This window comes from Ammospiza caudacuta, chromosome 33 (assembly GCF_027887145.1).
Source record: "Ammospiza caudacuta isolate bAmmCau1 chromosome 33, bAmmCau1.pri, whole genome shotgun sequence".
Lineage (NCBI taxonomy): Eukaryota > Metazoa > Chordata > Aves > Passeriformes > Passerellidae > Ammospiza > Ammospiza caudacuta.
In genome coordinates this window covers 2,898,190-2,916,137 of record NC_080625.1, presented here as the reverse complement: position 1 = coordinate 2,916,137, position 17,948 = coordinate 2,898,190, and the positions used below count along the sequence as shown (strand labels likewise).

Genomic DNA, 17,948 nt, shown 5'->3' with positions numbered 1-17,948 from the left:
ACACTTTTTATGTAAATAATGATTGTTTGGCAGTTCTTTCTGGAGGAGGAGAAAATTGATGGACTGTTGGTTTGACCAGTGTGGTTGGAGAGGTGGCAATTTCATCCTCCAATCCATGGATGCTTTTGGAATTTTATAAATATCGAGGCCCAGAAAAAATTGTGCCTTTTTTGCCTTGGACATCTCAGGGTGTGAGTGTCGTTCATTTTGTGTCGTATTGCGACACCCTACCTCTCTAAACAGCTGGATGCAGTGGCTAAGGGGTGGCCAGGATGCCCCAGTGTCGCAGACATTTCTCCACAGAAATCCTTTCTTTTGGATTTCTGCGTCTTCTGGAGGCCAGAGGCTTCAGAAGACAAGATAAACAATTATTATCAGCTGCTGGGGAATGCAACGGGACACCTTGATTGGCCCATTTCCTATGTTTATAATTAAGGGCCAATCACCAGTGCAAGCTAGGGGACTGAGTCCTTGGCCACAAATTTGTTATAGATTCTTTTCTATCTAAGCTAGCCTAGCTGCTCTGCAAACCTCTCTCTATATTCTATTAGTATAGTAGTAATGTATTATATATAATATCTTAATAAATAAGCCTTCTGATTCAAGAAACAAGATTCACCGTCTCTCTCTCTCACCAGCTGCGACCCACTCAGGCGCAGTAATACCCCAGAGCTGTTGTGGCAGTGGCAGTGAACATCCAGGAAGCACACAAGTTCACCCTGAGCCAGAAGATGACTGTGCTGGTGTCCTACACAGTGTCTGCAGTGCTGGAAGTAAAGGAGGGACATTGGCTCTCCCCACAGAGAGTCCTGAAATACCAATCCATAATGGGGGAACAGGATGATGTAGAAATTGCGGTAACTAACATTGGGAACCCAGCTTCTTTGCTCAGTGCTTGTATGGGAGAAATGGTGTGTGACAGTGGTCACAAGGGTTGCAGGATGAAGAGAGAGGCGAGAATGTTGACCTCATGTTCAGAAGGCTTGATTTATTATTTGATGATATATATGACATTATGACTATACTAAAAAGAATAGAAAGAGAGTTCTCAGGAGGCTAGCTAAGCTAAGAATAGAAAAGCAATGAATAACAAAGGAGCTGTGTCCCGGCAGAAAGCGAGAACAGCTCTGCCGTGAGTGGTCAGTAAATCCAAACATCCACCAGAGACCAATCACGGATCCACCTGTTGCATTCCACAGCAGCAGATAACCATTGTTTACATTTGTTGCTGAAACTTCTCAGCTTCAGCAGGAAAAATCCTAATGAAAGGATTTTAATGAAAAGAGGTCTGTGACATGTCAGTTTTTTAATTTAGTTTAATTAAAAAGAAAAAGTGTTTGTAATTTTCTCTGCTGTGCAGAGAAAATTATTGTGGTTATCTGTTGCCAATCAAAACTTCACTCAAGTGCTGGTGTGGAATAACAGGGAATTTCTTCACCTGTAGAACATACAATTCTATCAAATCACCAAAACAATATAAGAAAATGCAAATTTTCTTATATAAGAAATTTTACAATATAAGAAAATGCAAAACCAATGCAAAGAAAGTTCAAGCCCAAACAGCTGAGTTTCAGGAAAAAGTCCATGGACTGAAGATGTTCCTCTTTGCCATCTCTGAAAGTCCCTTTTGGTCCTGAAACAGGCTTGTTGCAGAAAAGTCCATCAATAGTTATCAAAAGCCATTGACAGTCATCAAACAATTTCAAACAATTTGAGACAACTTCTGGAATGTCCTGCCACAGCCCTTTATTGAACAACTTTGGGCAGAAGCTAATTTTTGGCCCTTCAATGCTTCAGAGCTGCTGCCAGCTATTTCAACTCTCTTTTTTTTTTTTTTTTTTTTGGGTGTTTAAAAAGAGCAGCAGCAGCAGAGCAGCCAAAGAAAGTCCCTGGGGGGCCCTGGCCCATGTGGAGGGATCAGGAACCCCAGATCTGGCCCACAGAAAGGTGGGCCAGGACCGATAGGGAGAAGCAAAACCACCAAACCCATCAGGAGGCCGGGAGGTGGCCCTGGCCCAGGGACCCGAGCCCAACAGCCCAGGCCCAGCATGGCAGGCGGGCTCTGCCTTCCCACAGCCTGGCCCCACACTGCCAATGGAATGGTGACCAAACGCTTCTTTTCCCCAAAATCACCAAGGCATGCCAGCAGCAGGGAAATAGAAGAAGCCCCAAGAACCCTCATCTCGTGTCTAGGAATGTTTTTTCTCCACAGCAAACAAGCCATGATCGCTTCCCGCTGTGCCCTCTGCAATGCAAATGCAACAGGTGTGTCTCCCATCTGCCTCACGGCACCACCCCCACTGGGCTGGGGACCAAAGGCAGAACTCCCGGCACCCACCTGCCCCTCGCCGCTGGGGTACGAGAGGGGCAGCAGAGAGATTCACACCCCCAAGGGAAAGCAACTGACCAAACACCTCCCAACCCGCCAAGAATGCTGATTTTGAACGCAGGCAGACGGGCTGCACCCACAGCCAGCTGTCGGGCCATGCCTCCTCCACGGAAAGGGAGGCCGGCGCCCTCTTCCCCTGTCCCAGCTTCCCCCGCAGGGGCAGCCCCGGGACAGCCCGAAAAACTCGGGGGAGAAGCCACGCTGGGTGCAGGAGCAGCTGCGGGCTGCTCCGAGGGTCCCATGGGTTCGGCGCCGTCTTCAGCATCATCCTGAACAGGCACCGGCTCGGTTTGAGGCGGCGGGGCCGGAGAGGGGGCTGGTGGACGCAGCAGGACAGCCGGGGGGGTGGTGCCGAGTCGCTGTTGTTGCCGAGGGCGTCTCCTACCAACAGCGACGCAGCCGCAGGGAGCGGTGTTCCTGAGCTCTCAGGCGCAGGCGGGGAAGCCGGTGAAGCCATGGGCAGGACCACCCGGGGAGGCGGCCGCGGGGCGGGTCGGGGAGGAGGCCCTGCAGGCCTGGCAGGCGGGACCTCGGAGACCGGTGCTGCCCCCATCTCTGAGCGGGGCAGGGCCCAGGAGGCCGGCCAGGGCGGGGCCTCCAGGGCTGTAGGGGGCGGTGCAGCCCACTCCCATCCCCCCGGAGAGAGAGAAGGGGGGGGAAGGGATGGCTGCATCTGACCATGCTCTGAAGATACAGTAAAAAAAACTTTGGCTCCTGGCGAAACTTCCCCCCCACTGCCGGGATGCAGGGGGGCTGGGAAGCAACAGATCATCCCCCTCCACAGGATCTTCTCCCGCTGGAGTCAGAGGAAATGGGACGAGCCCGTTGCAGTTGGCAATCCAGGGAAAAACAGCTGCTCTCCGGTTCAAAACTGGAAAGAACATCCTAAATGCTGGATAAATCTGGGGGTATCCAAACCCAAGGTCCAAAATGAATTGGAAAATGGAGTCCATGCACTCCCATAAGAAAGCATCAAGGGCACAGAGCACATTCATAAAGAACCCAAAAAGCTTTGCCCATTGAAAAAACTCATAGAAATCTGTCTCCAACAGGCAAAGTCCGTCCTCTTCACCCCATTTTTGACAGAGGGCAATAAGCTTCTCCTCTGAAGGGGAGAACCGAACCTCCTCCTCTGTGGGGGAAGCCCTCCACATCAGCAGCCACAAACTACGAAGGGCCGCATCTTCAGGAAGGGAAAAGCCAACAGTACCTTTTGAAAGAGTCCAGCATGCTCTGGCCAGCTCCATTGCGCTACTGTGCTTTTTGAACATCTTCCTGGAGGCTTTTCAGAAGGTTCTCTTTGTGGTCAGCCTTGCTGTGAACTCCAAATCAGGATCTTCAGTTCTTCAGCTCCTGGCTAGAATCCACTTCTGTGGTCACTTGTGAAGCAACCATCAATGCCACACATTCCGGGTTTACCCAGTGCAGCAATTGTTCCTCTGGGGGTCTCTTCAAGTAATTTGCTCTTCAGATGAGGGGTCACCAATTGATGGTTTTGTCCTGCTCACTCACTCAGGGTTCACCAATTGTCACAGTGGTCACAAGGGTCTTCAGGGTGTAAAGAGAGACAAGAATGTTGAGCTCATGTTCAGAAGGCTTGATTTATTATTTTATTATATATATTACATAATTACTATACTACAAAGAATAGAAGGAAAAGTTCTCAGAAGGCTAGCTAAGCTAAGAATAGAAAAGAATGAATAACAAAGGTCTGTGCCCCGGCAGAAAGCGAGAGCAGCTCTGCCGTGAGTGGTTAGTAAATCCAAACATCCACAGGAGACCAATCACGGATGCAGCTGTTGCATTCCACAGCGGCAGATAACCACTGTTTACACTTTGTCGCCTAGGCCACAGCTTCTCAAAAGGCAGAAAAATCCTAAAGAAATTATTTTTATGAAAAGATGTCTGTGACACCCCACCTATCTCTCTAACCCTCAGATGCCTTGCCTACCTTTTTGCCGTGCATCTTGTCCTCTGAGAGTTCTGTCATTGTCCTGGTGTGAGGGTTGCTGTCCTGCCCCACCGGGTGGGTTCCGCTCTGGTCTTGCTGTCAGGCTTGCTGTGTTGTGCTGCTGTTGAGGAAAAGGCTGTGCTGTTGTTAGGGGGGCTGCTTAGTCTAAGGTGAGGGCTGGGCTGAGGGCTGGTGCACCTGTACCCTAACTTGCCTCCTAAGCTGTTCCCTGTAGCCCTGATCTCCAGTGCACTGTGCAGCCCTCAAGCCTTCTCCCTTGACCACTCAAACCCTCCCTCAATCCCTCAAGCTCTGTTTGTCACCCTCAAGCCCCCCCTGTGCCCCTCTAGGCCCCTCTCAGCTGCCCCTCAGCTCCTGTGTGTCACCCTTAATCCTTCTCTTTGCCCCTCAGCCCCCAGCTTCTCAGTGTCACCCTCCATCTGCCCCTGCCACCCTCAGCATCTCTGTGTGTCACCCACTGTCCCCTCTCCCTGCTCCTCCTTCAGCTCCCAGCCTCTGCCACCCTCCAGCCCCCACAATACCTCTCAAGCTGCCCCTCAGCCTCTGTCATGCCCTGAAAGGACCCTAAAAAACCCTCTCAATTCCCTAAAAAAGGCCTAGTTTTCAAAGTGTCCTGAACACCCGACAAAAACAGCCTGACAGCCTCAGAATACACTAAAAACACCCTACTTTTAAAAAGCCCCTAAAACACCTCTAAAAATCCCCAAAGAACCTTTTGGGAATACTTAGAGATTTTTTAAAGAGCTCTGAAAATACCCCTAAAATCTTGAAAATGCCCTGTAAGACCCTAAAAAAGCCTATAAAATTCCCCCAAAAACCCTAGAAATAACCTAGTCGTAAAAAAAAGTTCTCCATATACCCTCAATACTCTTCAAAAAGCCCTAAAACCTTTTAAGTAGTCCTTAAAAAGCCCCCAAAATATCTGAAAACACCCTAACAATTCCAATTAGTGGTAAGACATCCCTTAAAACACCCTAAAATGTGTTTTTAAAAGCCCTGAAAAAGCCCTAAAGGTTCCTAAACATTCCCAGAGAATTCCTAAAAAAACTCCTGCAAAAAAAACCCCTAAAATATACTTAAAAACCCCTGAAAAAAAACCTAATAAAACCCCTAAATGTCTGTTCAACTCCTACCCGTAACTCTGTGGCCTCCCAACCTCATCTCTACCTTCCAATCGGGGTAACTGCCTGCAGCTGCTGGGAGGGCTCTGGGGTGGTCCCACCATGAGGGTGGCACGTGTACCCTAACCCTGCCTGGTACCCCGTGTCCTGTGCACCCCAACCCTCAGGGTCAGCTCTCCACCCGTCCAGCCCCCCAATCTTTGCCCCTCAGCAATGTCTGTGTGTCTCCCAGAGCCGCGTTCAGGATCCCACGAGCTGCTGCAGGGAGTCACCGGTGGGCAGTGGGGGAAGTGAGGGACGGGGCAGGGGCGACCTGGATTTCAGAACCCCAGCAGACGGCCGGGCACTCAGCACCACAGGCACCCGAACACCAACGCCACCATTGTTCCTTGCACACAAAATTCATCAGACCAGGTTCCTGGAAGATTGTAGGAGCCACTTGGCACTGTCAAACCAACCCTGCCAGCTTTAATCTGGGAGGCATCCTGCGCAATGTGGAATTTCAGCAGCCAGCGGGACACTCCGGGACACAGGCCCCTGAACAGCAACACCAGCCCATTTCCCTGGAAACAAAACTCACCTGCCCAGGTCCCTGATGGCAGATTGAAGGAGATACTTGGCACTGATAAACCACCCTTCCTCCTGCAGGGGCCTTCACCTCCCTTCTCTGTCCAAGGCCCGGCTCCCCTCACCCGGCCGCATGGCTTCCCCTCCCACACCCAGCCCGCAGCCGGGCAGGGCAGCTCTGAACATTTCACCCACCTGAACCAAGAGAGCTTCCCCTGGGAGTTCTCTGCTTTTAAGCCCCTGTGTGCTCAGAGGTGAATCCATGTCCTCAGGGGCCACACCAGGCGCCAATATTCAAATCTGAGCACTGATTGGTTTGACCACAGCATCCCAAAAAAACTCGCTTCCTTTTCAAACCAGGACAGCGGGACCAAGGGATCCGAGCAGTAAATCCTGAACGAGCTCAGAAACCCAAAAATAGGGGTTAAATGTGAAATGAGCGGCTCTGATTGGCTGGTCTAACACAACCCGCGTCACCCCATCCCGGCCCCCAGCGCCCCAAGGTTCCCCCTCGCCAAAAAACCCCCAGCCCGGGGCTGCAGCGTCTCGGAAAAGCCTCAGCCAATGGCAGCGCAGGCAGGGGGCGGCACAGCCAATGAGAGCTCGAGGCGTTGGATTGCCTCATCGGTTGCCGGGCAGAGCCCGTGGCCGATCGCTGCCCAGAAGCGGCGGCAGCCAATGAGAGCGCGCGGCGCTGCCGAGCCCGCCCTGCTCCGGACTGGCGCTCCCAGCGCAGCGCGGCTGCTTTGGGGCTGCTGCTCCCTGCCCGGCCCCGGCCATGGGGCGAGGGGCGGCAGCTGGGGCCCTGCTGGCGGCACTGGTGGTGCTGGGAGCCCCCCCGGCTGCGGGCGCGGAGCTCTCGGGTGAGCGGGGGGCGGGAGGCGCTGGGACAGGGAGGGAGAAGGGGGAAAAGAGGGGAAGGGGGGAGCCCGGAATGGAGGGGGAGGAGGAGGGGACCCCCCAAAGGGAAAGCGGGAGGGGCTGAGGTGTGGGGGGAGGGGAGGGAGGGGTGGGAGAGGGTGGGGAAGGGGGGAAAAGGGGAGGGCGGGACCCCAAAGGGGGGGGACCCCAAAACTGAGCCCGAGGAGGCTGGGGATTGGGGGATTTGTGAGAAAATGGGGAAATGGGACCCCAAAAGTGATTTGGGGAGCGGCCGGAGGTGGGAGGTGAGAGGATGTGGAAGGGAAAATGGGGGAAGGGCGGCAAAGGGGAAGCGGCAGCGCGGGCAGGAGCGTCCCATGGCGGCCGTGGGGCTCAGACGTTGCGGAGTGGGCATCCAGGGTGGCCCCCGGAGCTCTGAGGGTGCTGATGTGGGGTGCTGGGTTTGGCACCCTCTGACCTATGTCTTGGACCTTCAGGGGTGTTTCAGGCAATGGCAAAGCAGGAGTGTCACTTCATTAACGGCACGGAGAAGGTGAGGTACGTGCTGGGGTACATCTACAACCGGGAGCAGTACGCGACCTTCCACAGCGACGTGGGGCACTACGTGGGGTTCACTCCCTATGGGGAGAGGTGTGCCGTGCGCTGGAACAGTGACCCTGACACACTGGAGTACAGACGGTCTTCGGTGGACACGTACTGCCGGCAAAACTACGAGGGCATGACTCCGTTCATCACGGAGCGCCGAGGTGAGCGCGGGGCAGAGCGTGTCCTGTCGGGCGCTGCCCTGACAGTGACCCTAGAGCCCCTCAAAACTTCCCTGGGAAACGCCACAGAGCCCTCAGCCCTCCTTGTGCCCATCCCCGGGGCCCGTTGTCCCCCTCAGTGAACCCCCCAGTCCATGCCAGTCCCTTCCAGGGCCCCCCGCGCGTCCATTTCAGCGACACGTACAACTGACGCTTCTTAGCCAATCAGATTGCGTCTCTCTGATGACTCGTCTGTTGCTAGGCAGATCCGCAGCGCTGAGTGCCCCGCGCTGGACTCGGCATCACAGTGACGTGCAATTCATTCCCAGTTCCATCCCAGTGCCTCCCAGTCCATTCCCAGATCCCTCCCAGTGCCTCCTCAGTGTCTCTCACTTATACTCAGTTCATTCTCAGCTCATTCCAAGTTTATTCCCAGGTCACCATCCTCAGTCCACGGGACCCTCACCCACGCCCATTTCTGTCAGCGCCACTCTCAGTCCATTTCCAGTCAATTTCCAGTTACTCCCAGTCCAACCTTAGTCTCTCCCACTCCCATCCAATCCCTCCAAGACCATTACCACGCTATTCCCAGTTCATTCCCAGTTCACTCCCAGACCCCCACACTCTCTCCCACCTCTCTCAGTGCCTATCAACTCCCGCCCAGTCTATCCCAAGTGCTTCCCAGTATATTCCCAGTACCCCCTAGTCCATTCTCAGTTCCTCCCTGTGCCATCTCAGACCCTCCAACTACTTCCCAGCTCATTCCCAGTTCATTTTCAGTCTGTTGACGATTCATTCCCAGTTCATTCCCACACGTCCACCCTCTCTGCCTGTCAACCCTATCCACTCACATATCTCCCAGTCCCTCCCACCCCAGCCCTCCCCTCTCTCTCCCAGCGCCCCCCAGCTGATCCCAGTGTGTCCCCGCCCTCTCTCTCTCTCTCTCCCAGTGCCCCCCAGCGTGTCCATCTCGCTGGTGCCCCCCTCGAGCTCCCAGCCCGGCCCCGGCCGCCTGCTCTGCTCCGTGATGGATTTCTACCCTGCTGCCATCCAGGTGAGGTGGTTCCAGGGCCAGCAGGAGCTCTCGGAGCACGTGGTGGCCACCGACGTGGTCCCCAACGGGGACTGGACCTACCAGCTGCTGGTGCTGCTGGAAACGCCGCCCCGGCACGGGCTCAGCTACAGCTGCCAGGTGGAGCACGTCAGCCTGGAGCAGCCCCTGAGGCGGCACTGGGGTACGAGGGAGCCCCTGGGGGAGCTGGCAGAGCCGCTCGGTTGTGCTGGGAGCCACTGGGAGGGAGCTGGAGAGAGCCGGGCTGGAAGTAGGAGAGGGGCTGGGGGCTGGGCAAGGGCTGGGAAGGGGTTTGGGGGATGCTGGGGAGGGTGGGATGGGGTTGAGGAGTCCTGGTGGGCACTGGGAGGGAATTTGGGGGTGCTGGGTGTGCCTGGGAGGGAGTTTGGGGGTGCTGGGTGTGACTGGGAGGGAGTTTGGGGGTCCCGGGTGTGACTGGGAGGGATCGCAGCGAGCCCGGAGGGGCTGGAAGGAGATCGGCGATGGCAAAGCGGGGCTCGCCATGAGCTCGGTTGTGCTGGGCACAGACTGGGAGGGCTCTGGCTGAGTCCTGCTGGGGCTGCCAAGGGACTGCGAGAGGCTTTGGGGCTCCTGCGGCGCTTGGGGCACCTGGGAGGGGGCTGTGGGTTGCTGAGAGGGACGGGAGGGGCTTTGGTGGCTCCTGGGCAGGCCAAAAAGGGATCGGGGGGAGGATTCAGGGGGTCCTGGCTGGGCTGGGGGCCACAGGGAGGGCGCTGGGAGGGGCTCGGGGTGTCGGTGAGAGGTTTTGGGGGTGCTGAGCCCTGCGGACCCCCCAGAGATGCCGCCGGACGCCGACAGCAGCAAGATGCTGACGGGCATCGGGGGCTTCGTCTTGGGCTTGGTCTTCCTGGCGCTGGGGCTCGGCTTCTCCCTGCGCAAGAAGGTCAGGGCGGGTGCCGGGGGTGGCGTCCCCGCCGTGGCGGAGCGTGTGCGCTCCCGCCGGGGCCCCCAGCCCGGTGTCACCCCCTTTTCTCTGCCAAAGGAGCTCCTGAGCCGGCGGCGGCCGCAGCCCCTCCCCGTGGGCTCGGGCCCGGCCGGGACCCCCCGCTCCGTCCCCGCTCCGCTGATTTTGGGGGGGTCCCGTGTCCCTCCCCAGCCCCGCTGGCGCTCTGCCCCCGCCCAGTGCCTGCTCCCAGTGCTCCCAGAAAAGCTTCCCAGTTGGCCCCGGGCCCGTTTATTGGGGGGCGATGGGGAGGGGTTTGGGGGGAGCGATGGGACGGATTTGGGCAAAGGGAGGGGGACAAAGGGTGGGGGCTGGGCCCGGGGGGGAGGGGTTGCTGCCCGCGGAATCCGCAGTGCCCGGAGCGGGACGAGCTCCGTGCGCCGCTCCATCTCCATGCCCCGTGGGAGGATCCACGCTGGATAATCCCCAGTGACCCCCGCTGGGCAGAGCCCTGGTGACCCCTGTTCTGGCTGATCCGTGTTGGGCAGGGGGAAGGTGTTGGAGAGATTTCTTTCCCTTCTCCTTGTGCTGCTATGATTTGGTTGGTAATAAATTCCCTCCGTGTGCCCAGGCCGGGTCTGTTGTGCCCGTGCGGGATTTGCTGCGGGATCTCTCCCGGTCCTTGTCCCCACGCAGGAACCCTCGGTTCCATTTTCTGTCCCTGTGCGGCTGCGGGGGGCAGGGACAGAGCGGCTCTGGGGGTGCCTGGCATCGGGCCAGCGTCACCGCTCGCCACGGACACCCCTGAGATGCCGCGCACCTGGGCACGCATTGCTGGGCTCACCTGAGCTCCCACCTGCCCAGCGCCCCAAGGTTCCCCCTGCCCAAAAAACCCCCAGCCCGGGGCTGCAGCGTCCCGGAAAGGCCTCAGCCAATGGCGGCGCAGGCAGGAGGCAGTACAGCCAATGAGAGCTCGGGTCGTTGCCTCATCGGTTGCCGGGCAGAGCCCGTGGCCGATCGCTGCCCAGAAGCGGCGGCAGCCAATGAGAGCGCGCGGCGCTGCCGAGCCCGCCCTGCTCCGGACTGGCGCTCCCAGCGCAGCGCGGCTGCTTTGGGGCTGCTGCTCCCTGCCCGGCCCCGGCCATGGGGCGAGGGGCGGCAGCTGGGGCCCTGCTGGTGGCAATGGTGGTGCTGGGAGCCCCCCCGGGTGCGGGCGCGGAGCTCTCGGGTGAGCGGGGGTCGGGAGGCGCTGGGACGGGGTGGAGAAGGGGGAAAAGGGGGCTAAGCGGGGAGCCCGGAATGGAGGGGGAGGAGGAAGGGACCCCCCAAAGGGAGAGCGGGAGGGGCTGAGGGGTGGGGGGAGCGGAGGGAGGGGTGGGAGAGGGTGGGGAAGCGGGGAAAAGGGGAGGTGGGACACCATATCTGAGTGGGAGGGGCCTGGGGTTTGGGGAATTTGTGGGAAAATGGGGAATAGGGACCTAAAATAGATCTTGCTGCGGTCGGAGTGGCAGGGGAGAGGATGTGGAAGGGGAAATGGGGGAAGGGCGGCAAAGAGGAAGCGGCAGCGCGGGCAGGAGGGTCCCATGGCCGCCGTGGGGCACAGGGGGTGTGGAGCGGGGAATCCAGGGTGGCCCCCCGGAACTCTGCGGGTGCTGGGGTTGCTGGGGCACCCCCTGAGCTGTGTCCTGCACTTACAGTGGTGTTCCTGCATATGGGAGAGCAGGAATGTTACTTCATTAACGGCACGCAGAAGATAAGGTCCGTGGAGACGCTCATCTACGATCGGGAGCAGTACCTGGTGCACGACAGCAACGTGGGGCTGAACGTGGAATTCAACCCGTATGGGGCGATGAATGCCAGGCGTTTAAACAAAGACCCGATGTGGCTGGAGTACCAAAGGACTTCGGGGGAGTGGTTCTGCAGAGTCTGGTACGAGGGGTCTACCCCGTTAATCACTGAGCGCCGAGTTGAGCGCGGGGCCGAGCGTGTCCCCTCGGGCTCTGCCCTGCCAATGACCCTGAAGCCCCTCAAAATCTCCCTGGGAATCGCGCCAGAGCCCTCAGCCCTCCTTGTGCCCATCCCCGGGGCCCCCTGTCGCCCTCAGTGACCCCGTTGTCTCCCCCTGTGATCCCCCGCGCGTCCTTATATGCGACGCGTAAAGCTGACGGTTTTTAACCAATCAGATTGCGTCTCTGTGATGACTCATCTGTTGCCAGGCAGATCCGCAGCGCCGAGTGCCCCGCGCTGGACGCGGCTTCCCAGCGCCGCGCACATCATCCCAGTTCCATGAAAGTTCCTCCAAGGCCGTCCCAGTCCCTCCCAGTCCATTCCCAGATCCCTCCCAGTGCCTTCTCAGTCCCTCCCACTTCTACTCAGGTCATTCCTTGTCCATTCCCAGTTCATTCCCAGATCACAATCCTCAATCCCTTGGCCCCTCACCCCTTCCTATTTCTCTCAATGCCGCCCCAGTCCCTCCCAGTCCTTCCGAGTTCCACCCAGCCCCTCCAAGTCAATTTCCAGTCAATCCGAGTTAATTGCCAGTTCATTCCCAGACCTCCGCCTTCTCTCCAACTACCCCCCATCCCCTCCCACCTCTCTCAGTGCCATTAATCTCCCTCCCAGTCTATTTCTAGTACCTCCCAGTATATTCCCAGCCCATTCCATTCCTTTCCAATCCATCCCCAGTCTCTCCCAGTGCACTCCCACTCACTCTCCAGCCCAGCCCAGCCCTCCCTTCTCTCTCCCAGTGTGCCCCCCAGCTGATCCCAGTGTGTCCCCGCTCTCTCTCTCTCTCTCTCCCAGTGCCCCGCAGCGTGTCCATCTCGCTGGTGCCCCCCTCGAGCTCCCAGCCCGGCCCCGGCCGCCTGCTCTGCTCCGTGATGGATTTCTACCCTGCTGCCATCCAGGTGAGGTGGTTCCAGGGCCAGCAGGAGCTCTCGGAGCACGTGGTGGCCACCAACGTGGTCCCCAACGGGGACTGGACCTACCAGCTGCTGGTGCTGCTGGAGACGCCGCCCCGGCGCGGGCTCAGCTACAGCTGCCAGGTGGAGCACGTCAGCCTGGAGCAGCCCCTGAGGCGGCACTGGGGTACGGGGGAGCCCCTGGGGGCGCTGGCAGAGCCACTGGGCTGTGCTGGGAGCTACTGGGAGGGAGCTGGAGGGAGCCGGGCTGGGACTGGGAGAGGGGCTGGGGGCTGGGCAAGGGCTGGGCAGGGGTTTGGGGGATGCTGGAGAGGATGGGATGGGCTTGGGGGGGCGCTGGGCGTGACTGGGAGGGAGTTTGGGGGTGCTGGGTGTGACTGGGAGGGATCGCAGTGAGCCCCGAGGGGCTGGAAGGAGATCGGCGATGGCAAAGCGGGGCTCGCCATGAGCTCGGTTGTGCTGGGCACAGACTGGGAGGGCTCTGGCTGAGTCCTGCTGGGGCTGCCAAGGGACTGCGAGAGGCTTTGGGGCTCCTGGGGTGCTGGGGGCAACTGGGAGGGGGCTGTGGGATGCTGAGAGGGACAGGAGGGGCTTTGGTGCCTCCTGGGCAGGACAGAAAGGGATCGAGGGGAGGTTTCAGGGGGTCCCGGCTGGGCCGGGGGCCACAGGGAGGGCGCTGGGAAGGGCTCGGGGTGTCGGTGAGAGATTTTGGGGATGCTGAGCCCTGCGGACCCCCCAGAGATGCCGCCGCCGCCGCCCGCAGCAAGATGCTGACGGGCATCGGGGGCTTCGTCTTGGGCTTGGTCTTCCTGGCGCTGGGGCTCGGCTTCTCCCTGCGCAAGAAGGTCAGGGCGGGTGCCGGGGGTGGCGTCCCCGCCGTGGCGGAGCGTGTGCGCTCCTGCCGGGGCCCCCAGCCCGGTGTCACCCCCTTTTCTCTGCCAAAGGAGCTCCTGAGCCGGCGGCGGCCGCAGCCGCTCCCCGTGGGCTCGGGCCCGGCCGGGACCCCTGGCTCTGTCCCCGCTCCGCTGATTTTGGGGGGTCCCGTGTCCCCGCCAGCCCCGCTGGCGCTCTGCCCCCGCCCAGTGCCTGCTCCCAGTGCTCCCATTAAAGCTTCCCAGTTGGGCCTGGGGCCGCTTATTGGGGGGGCAATGGGGAGAGATTTGGGCAAAGGGAGGGGGACAAATGGTGGTGGCTTGGGAGAGTCTGTCAGAATTTTCCCTCATCTGCCTCACGATTGTCATTTGAGGACCACTGAAGAGAAGACCCCCGCCCCCCGTCTCCTCTGTAGGAGAAAGTCACATGCAACAAGACCCAGAGACCCCAGAGCACAGTGTTCAGTTGCTGTTCTCACAGCTGTTGTTTGCTGTGTGCTACACTGAGCCCAATGAGAAGAACGGGGCACTGTGCCCTTTGTGCAACAACAGCCTTGGGAGCTGTCCCACCTCTCGGCCTCGCTTGACTTCTCCTGAGTTTCAGGTGGTCCCCCCACAGAAGACCCTCACCTGTTTTACAACCACCGGGACAGACAGACTGAGATGTAAGGAGCCTCTCCATCAAGGACTGAGACATGGAAGCTCCATGTGAAAAGGCCCCTCTGCTCCTTCCAAGGACTGGGACTGAAACCCCCAGCCCGGGGCAGGTGTGTGGGGGAGGCAAGCTGACCAAAGCGAGATGTTTGCCTGCAGGTTGTGACCGCTGGACCAAGAAGACAATGGCTCTCGCTTACTGATGAGAGCATGGACTACCTGTTACATCTATTCCTTATTGTATCTGCTTCCCCATCCTCACAATTTCCAATAGAGTTATCATAATAAAAACCCCTGAGTTAGCGAGAGACTTCGAGATCTCCCCGACGTAACAGTGGATCCTCGACTGGACTGGACCAAAGGACTTCATCTCTATGTTTGGTAGCTCTATCCCCTCTTTCTCTCTCTCTCTCTCTTTTGTCTCTCTCTTCCCCCATCTTTTTCTCTCCCTTAATCCCTCTATCGCATTTCGCTGTGGTCATTCAATAAAGGTGCATTTGTTTCGATTATCATTGCAAACCCCCTTGTACCGTGTCGGTTCTTTTTGCACCCTGCGATCAAATCCACAAACCATCACAAAACCCGTCCGTGAGGACAGATCGTGACACCCCCCGAGGACCCCTCCTCAAATTCCCCTCCAAAGCCCTCCCAGCACCCCCTGCTAAAACCCGCTCAAGTTCCCCCCAGACCCTCCCCAAATCCCCCCCAAACATCCTCAAGACCCCTCCCCAAATTCCCCTCACGACCCCTCCAGGACCCCTCACCTGTCCCTGCGCCTCCTCAGCAGCTCCCGGAACCCCCTGTCCTCTCCCAGCGCCTCCCCCGCTCACTCCAGCGCCTCCCGCAGGACCCGCCCGAGCCCGGGGCGGCTCCTGGGGGTCCCTGAGGTGGTCCCGGGGACGGGAGGGGGAGGGGGCGCCCGCTCCATGCCCGGCCCCGGGGTCAGGGGGCGCTGCTTTGGGCTCGGCTCTGATTGGCTGGTACACACGGGGAGGGCGGGAGTTGCTGAGGGGAGACGCCCGGTGATTGGTTGGTTTCGTAGATGGTGTGCTGATTGACAGGATGGGGCAGGGGGAGGCGGGTTTTGCCGAGGGGAGGCGCCCGGTGATTGGTTGGATAAAGGCAAAGACTGCGGGACTTGCTGAGAGGAGACCCGCGGTGATTGGTTGGTTTGGGGCAGGGTCCACCGTGATTTGTTAATTTGGGAGAGGAAGGGCGGTGATTGGATGATTTGGGGTGGGGCACGTCACTATTGACTGGGAAAAGTCACGGATTTTTAAGGGAACATTCCCGGTTTTTTGGGGAAAAACTCTCAGACTTTTAAGGAAAAATTCCTGTGTTTTGCAGGAGAAACATTGACGAATTTTTTGACCCCACATGACCACAAATAACCTAAATAACCCCAAAACTCTCGAAATAAACCCCAAAGAACCTCCAACAAACCCTAAACAATACCAGAAAATGCCCCAAATAACCCAAAAAAAACCCAAACAAAAAAACCCCAAATTAAACTCAAAATTCCCCAAATGATTTCAAGTACTACTAAAAAAAGCCCATATACAATAACATTAACCCCAAGAACCCCAAGTAATTCCGAAAAAACCCAAGTAAACCCAAACAAACCCAAATACTTCCAAATAAACACAAATATTTCCAAATAACCCCAAATAAACAGAAATAAACCAAGTAAAACCCAAGATAAAGCCCAATTAGTCCATAAATAACCCCAAATAAACCCCAAACCAACCATAATTAAACCCAAAGAAACCTCAAGTTCCTCCCGTCCCCACCCCAAAAAAGATCCCGCGGCACTGATGACGTTCCACTTGCTGGCCGTAAACTCAGAGCACTGGCCCCACCCAGAGATTTTCAGCCAATCAGCGCCTGGCCCGACTCTGACTCATCACTTGCCAGCCACAGACCAAGGCCTCTCACTGCGGTAAATACTCAGAGACCGCGCGGGTAATTTCCAGCCAATCAGAGCGTGTCTCGCTGATGATTCATCAGTTGCCAGGAGCGGAATTTGGTGGGGGGGGGGGAAGGTGACCCTGGGGATGGGCTGGGGACCCCAAATTAGTCTAAAATGGGGTCAGGACCCCAAAATGGAGCATGAGGGGCCTGGAGCACCCAAAACCAAACACGGGGGAGGGGATTGGGGGAATGATCAGAAAGGGGAGGGAGAGTGGGGAATAGAGGGTTGGGACCCAAAAATTGAGCTGGGAAGGGGATGGGACGCCCAAATTGAGGTGGGAGGGGAATGGGACCGCCAAATTAAGCTGGGAGGGGTATGAGATCCCAAAACTGAGCTGGGAGAGGGATGGGACACCCTAAATTGAGCTGGGATGGGGGTGGGACCCCAAACAGGATGAAGCCAATTTTGTTCCTACGATATGTAAATGAGTTTATGGATATGCAAAGAGTCTATGAATATGCAACAGGCTGATGTCATGGGAGACAAGGACAAAGGAGCAAAGGTTGTTATGGCCACCAAGACGCCCCAGTTATTTTCGGGGACAACCCTTTAATTATTCTGGCTTGATTACATCAGCCTGTTGCATATTCATAGACCCTCATGCATAACCATACTCATTTACATATTTCATGAACTATTTTATATGGCCCATCCTTTGATTACTACTACTACTACTACTACTACTACTACTACTAACAATAATAATAATAATAAAAATAATTTGAAATTAAAGGGCTCTCAGGAAAAGATATGGGAGTAGAAAAAACAGTTCTTTATTAGGAAAAACTAAAAATACAAATGCAGTAGTACAAACAAAAAAACAACAGTGACAGAGTCAGAATCCTCTTGGAATCCAGTGAAAAAGGTTGATCCCTTGGAATCCAGTGGGAAAAGGCCTGATCCCCTGGGAATCCAGTGGAAAAGAGCTGATCGTCTTAGAATCCAGTGGGAAAACCGTGATCCTCGAGGAATTCAGTGAAAAATGAGGGTGATCCTTTGGAATCCAGTGGGAATAGGGCTGATCCTTTGGGAATCCATTTCTTACCACCCAAAGACAGGGCAAAGGCAGGGCCGTGGAGTTTTTATAGGGTATCCCAAGGGTGGAGTTGGGGTCTGGGTCAGGGGAGGAGTTCTTAGCTACACAAGAAGGGTGACATTGAATTCCTTCCTCTTAGCAACAGCAGCACTCCACACAGAAAACGTCCCCAAATCCTAAATTCCCTCTAAAACAACTGAGAAATTATGGAACTTCAGATATATTCAATCAATTTCCTTCATTTAACCCAGTTTTGGGTGTTTTTAAAGGATGAAGGTGAAGCAGAGGAAAATTAAGGCCAAACCAAAAGGAGAAGCAGCCAGGTATGTTCCCAACATGAATCACAGGGAATGTGAGTGACCAGGGTTGTGCCCAAAGTGCCTCCTCCAGTGGGGGATGGAGCTGGAGCAGCGCACGAAGCTCTGCCCGCACTCGGGGCACTCGCAGGGCTTCCCTTAGTGGTGCCTCCATTGGTGTTGGGTCAAGGGAGAGCTGCTGGAGAAGTTCTTCCCACACTGGGGACACTCGTAGGGCCTCTCCCCAGTGTGGATGCGCCGGTGGGTGATGAGGGTGGAGTTGTACTTGAATCCCTTCCCACAGTCGGGGCAGCAGAAGGGCCTCTCCTCTGTGTGAACCTGATAGTGCTGGAGGAGAACGAAGCTGGTCTTAAACCTCTTCCCACACTTGGAACACTCTTAGGGCCTCTCCCCAGTGTGGATCCTCTGGTGCCTGATCAGGCTGGAGCTCTCTCTGAAGCACATCCCACACTCAGAACACTTGTATGGCCTTTCTCCAGTGTGGATCCTCTGGTGCTTCATCAGGCTGGAGCTCCGGCTGAAGCTC

General features: G+C 56.9%; 1 protein-coding gene and 1 pseudogene across 1 annotated transcript; both read left to right on the top strand.

The window, feature by feature from the left end:
* The window catches only part of LOC131570213 (uncharacterized), a 1,483,036-nt pseudogene that overhangs the window by 681,974 nt on the left and 783,114 nt on the right, over positions 1-17,948 (top strand).
* Positions 10,794-13,345, top strand: LOC131570281 (class II histocompatibility antigen, B-L beta chain-like). The gene is made up of 4 exons (XM_058822646.1): positions 10,794-10,878; positions 11,348-11,635; positions 12,453-12,737; positions 13,311-13,345. Exons 1-4 carry the CDS (start codon positions 10,794-10,796, stop codon positions 13,343-13,345), a joined length of 693 nt encoding a protein of 230 aa, XP_058678629.1.

What these genes read in the sequence shown, in the direction of transcription:
- LOC131570281 (XM_058822646.1), top strand. Translation starts at nt 10,794, where the DNA reads ATGGGGCGAGGGGCGGCAGCTGGGGCCCTGCTGGTGGCAATGGTGGTG. An exon ending in AGTTGAGCGCGGGGCCGAGC is followed by an intron (nt 11,636 to 12,452) that starts GTGTCCCCTCGG and finishes TCTCTCTCCCAG; the next exon opens with TGCCCCGCAGCGTGTCCATC. An exon ending in GCCCCTGAGGCGGCACTGGG is followed by an intron (nt 12,738 to 13,310) that starts GTACGGGGGAGC and finishes CGGACCCCCCAG; the next exon opens with AGATGCCGCCGCCGCCGCCC.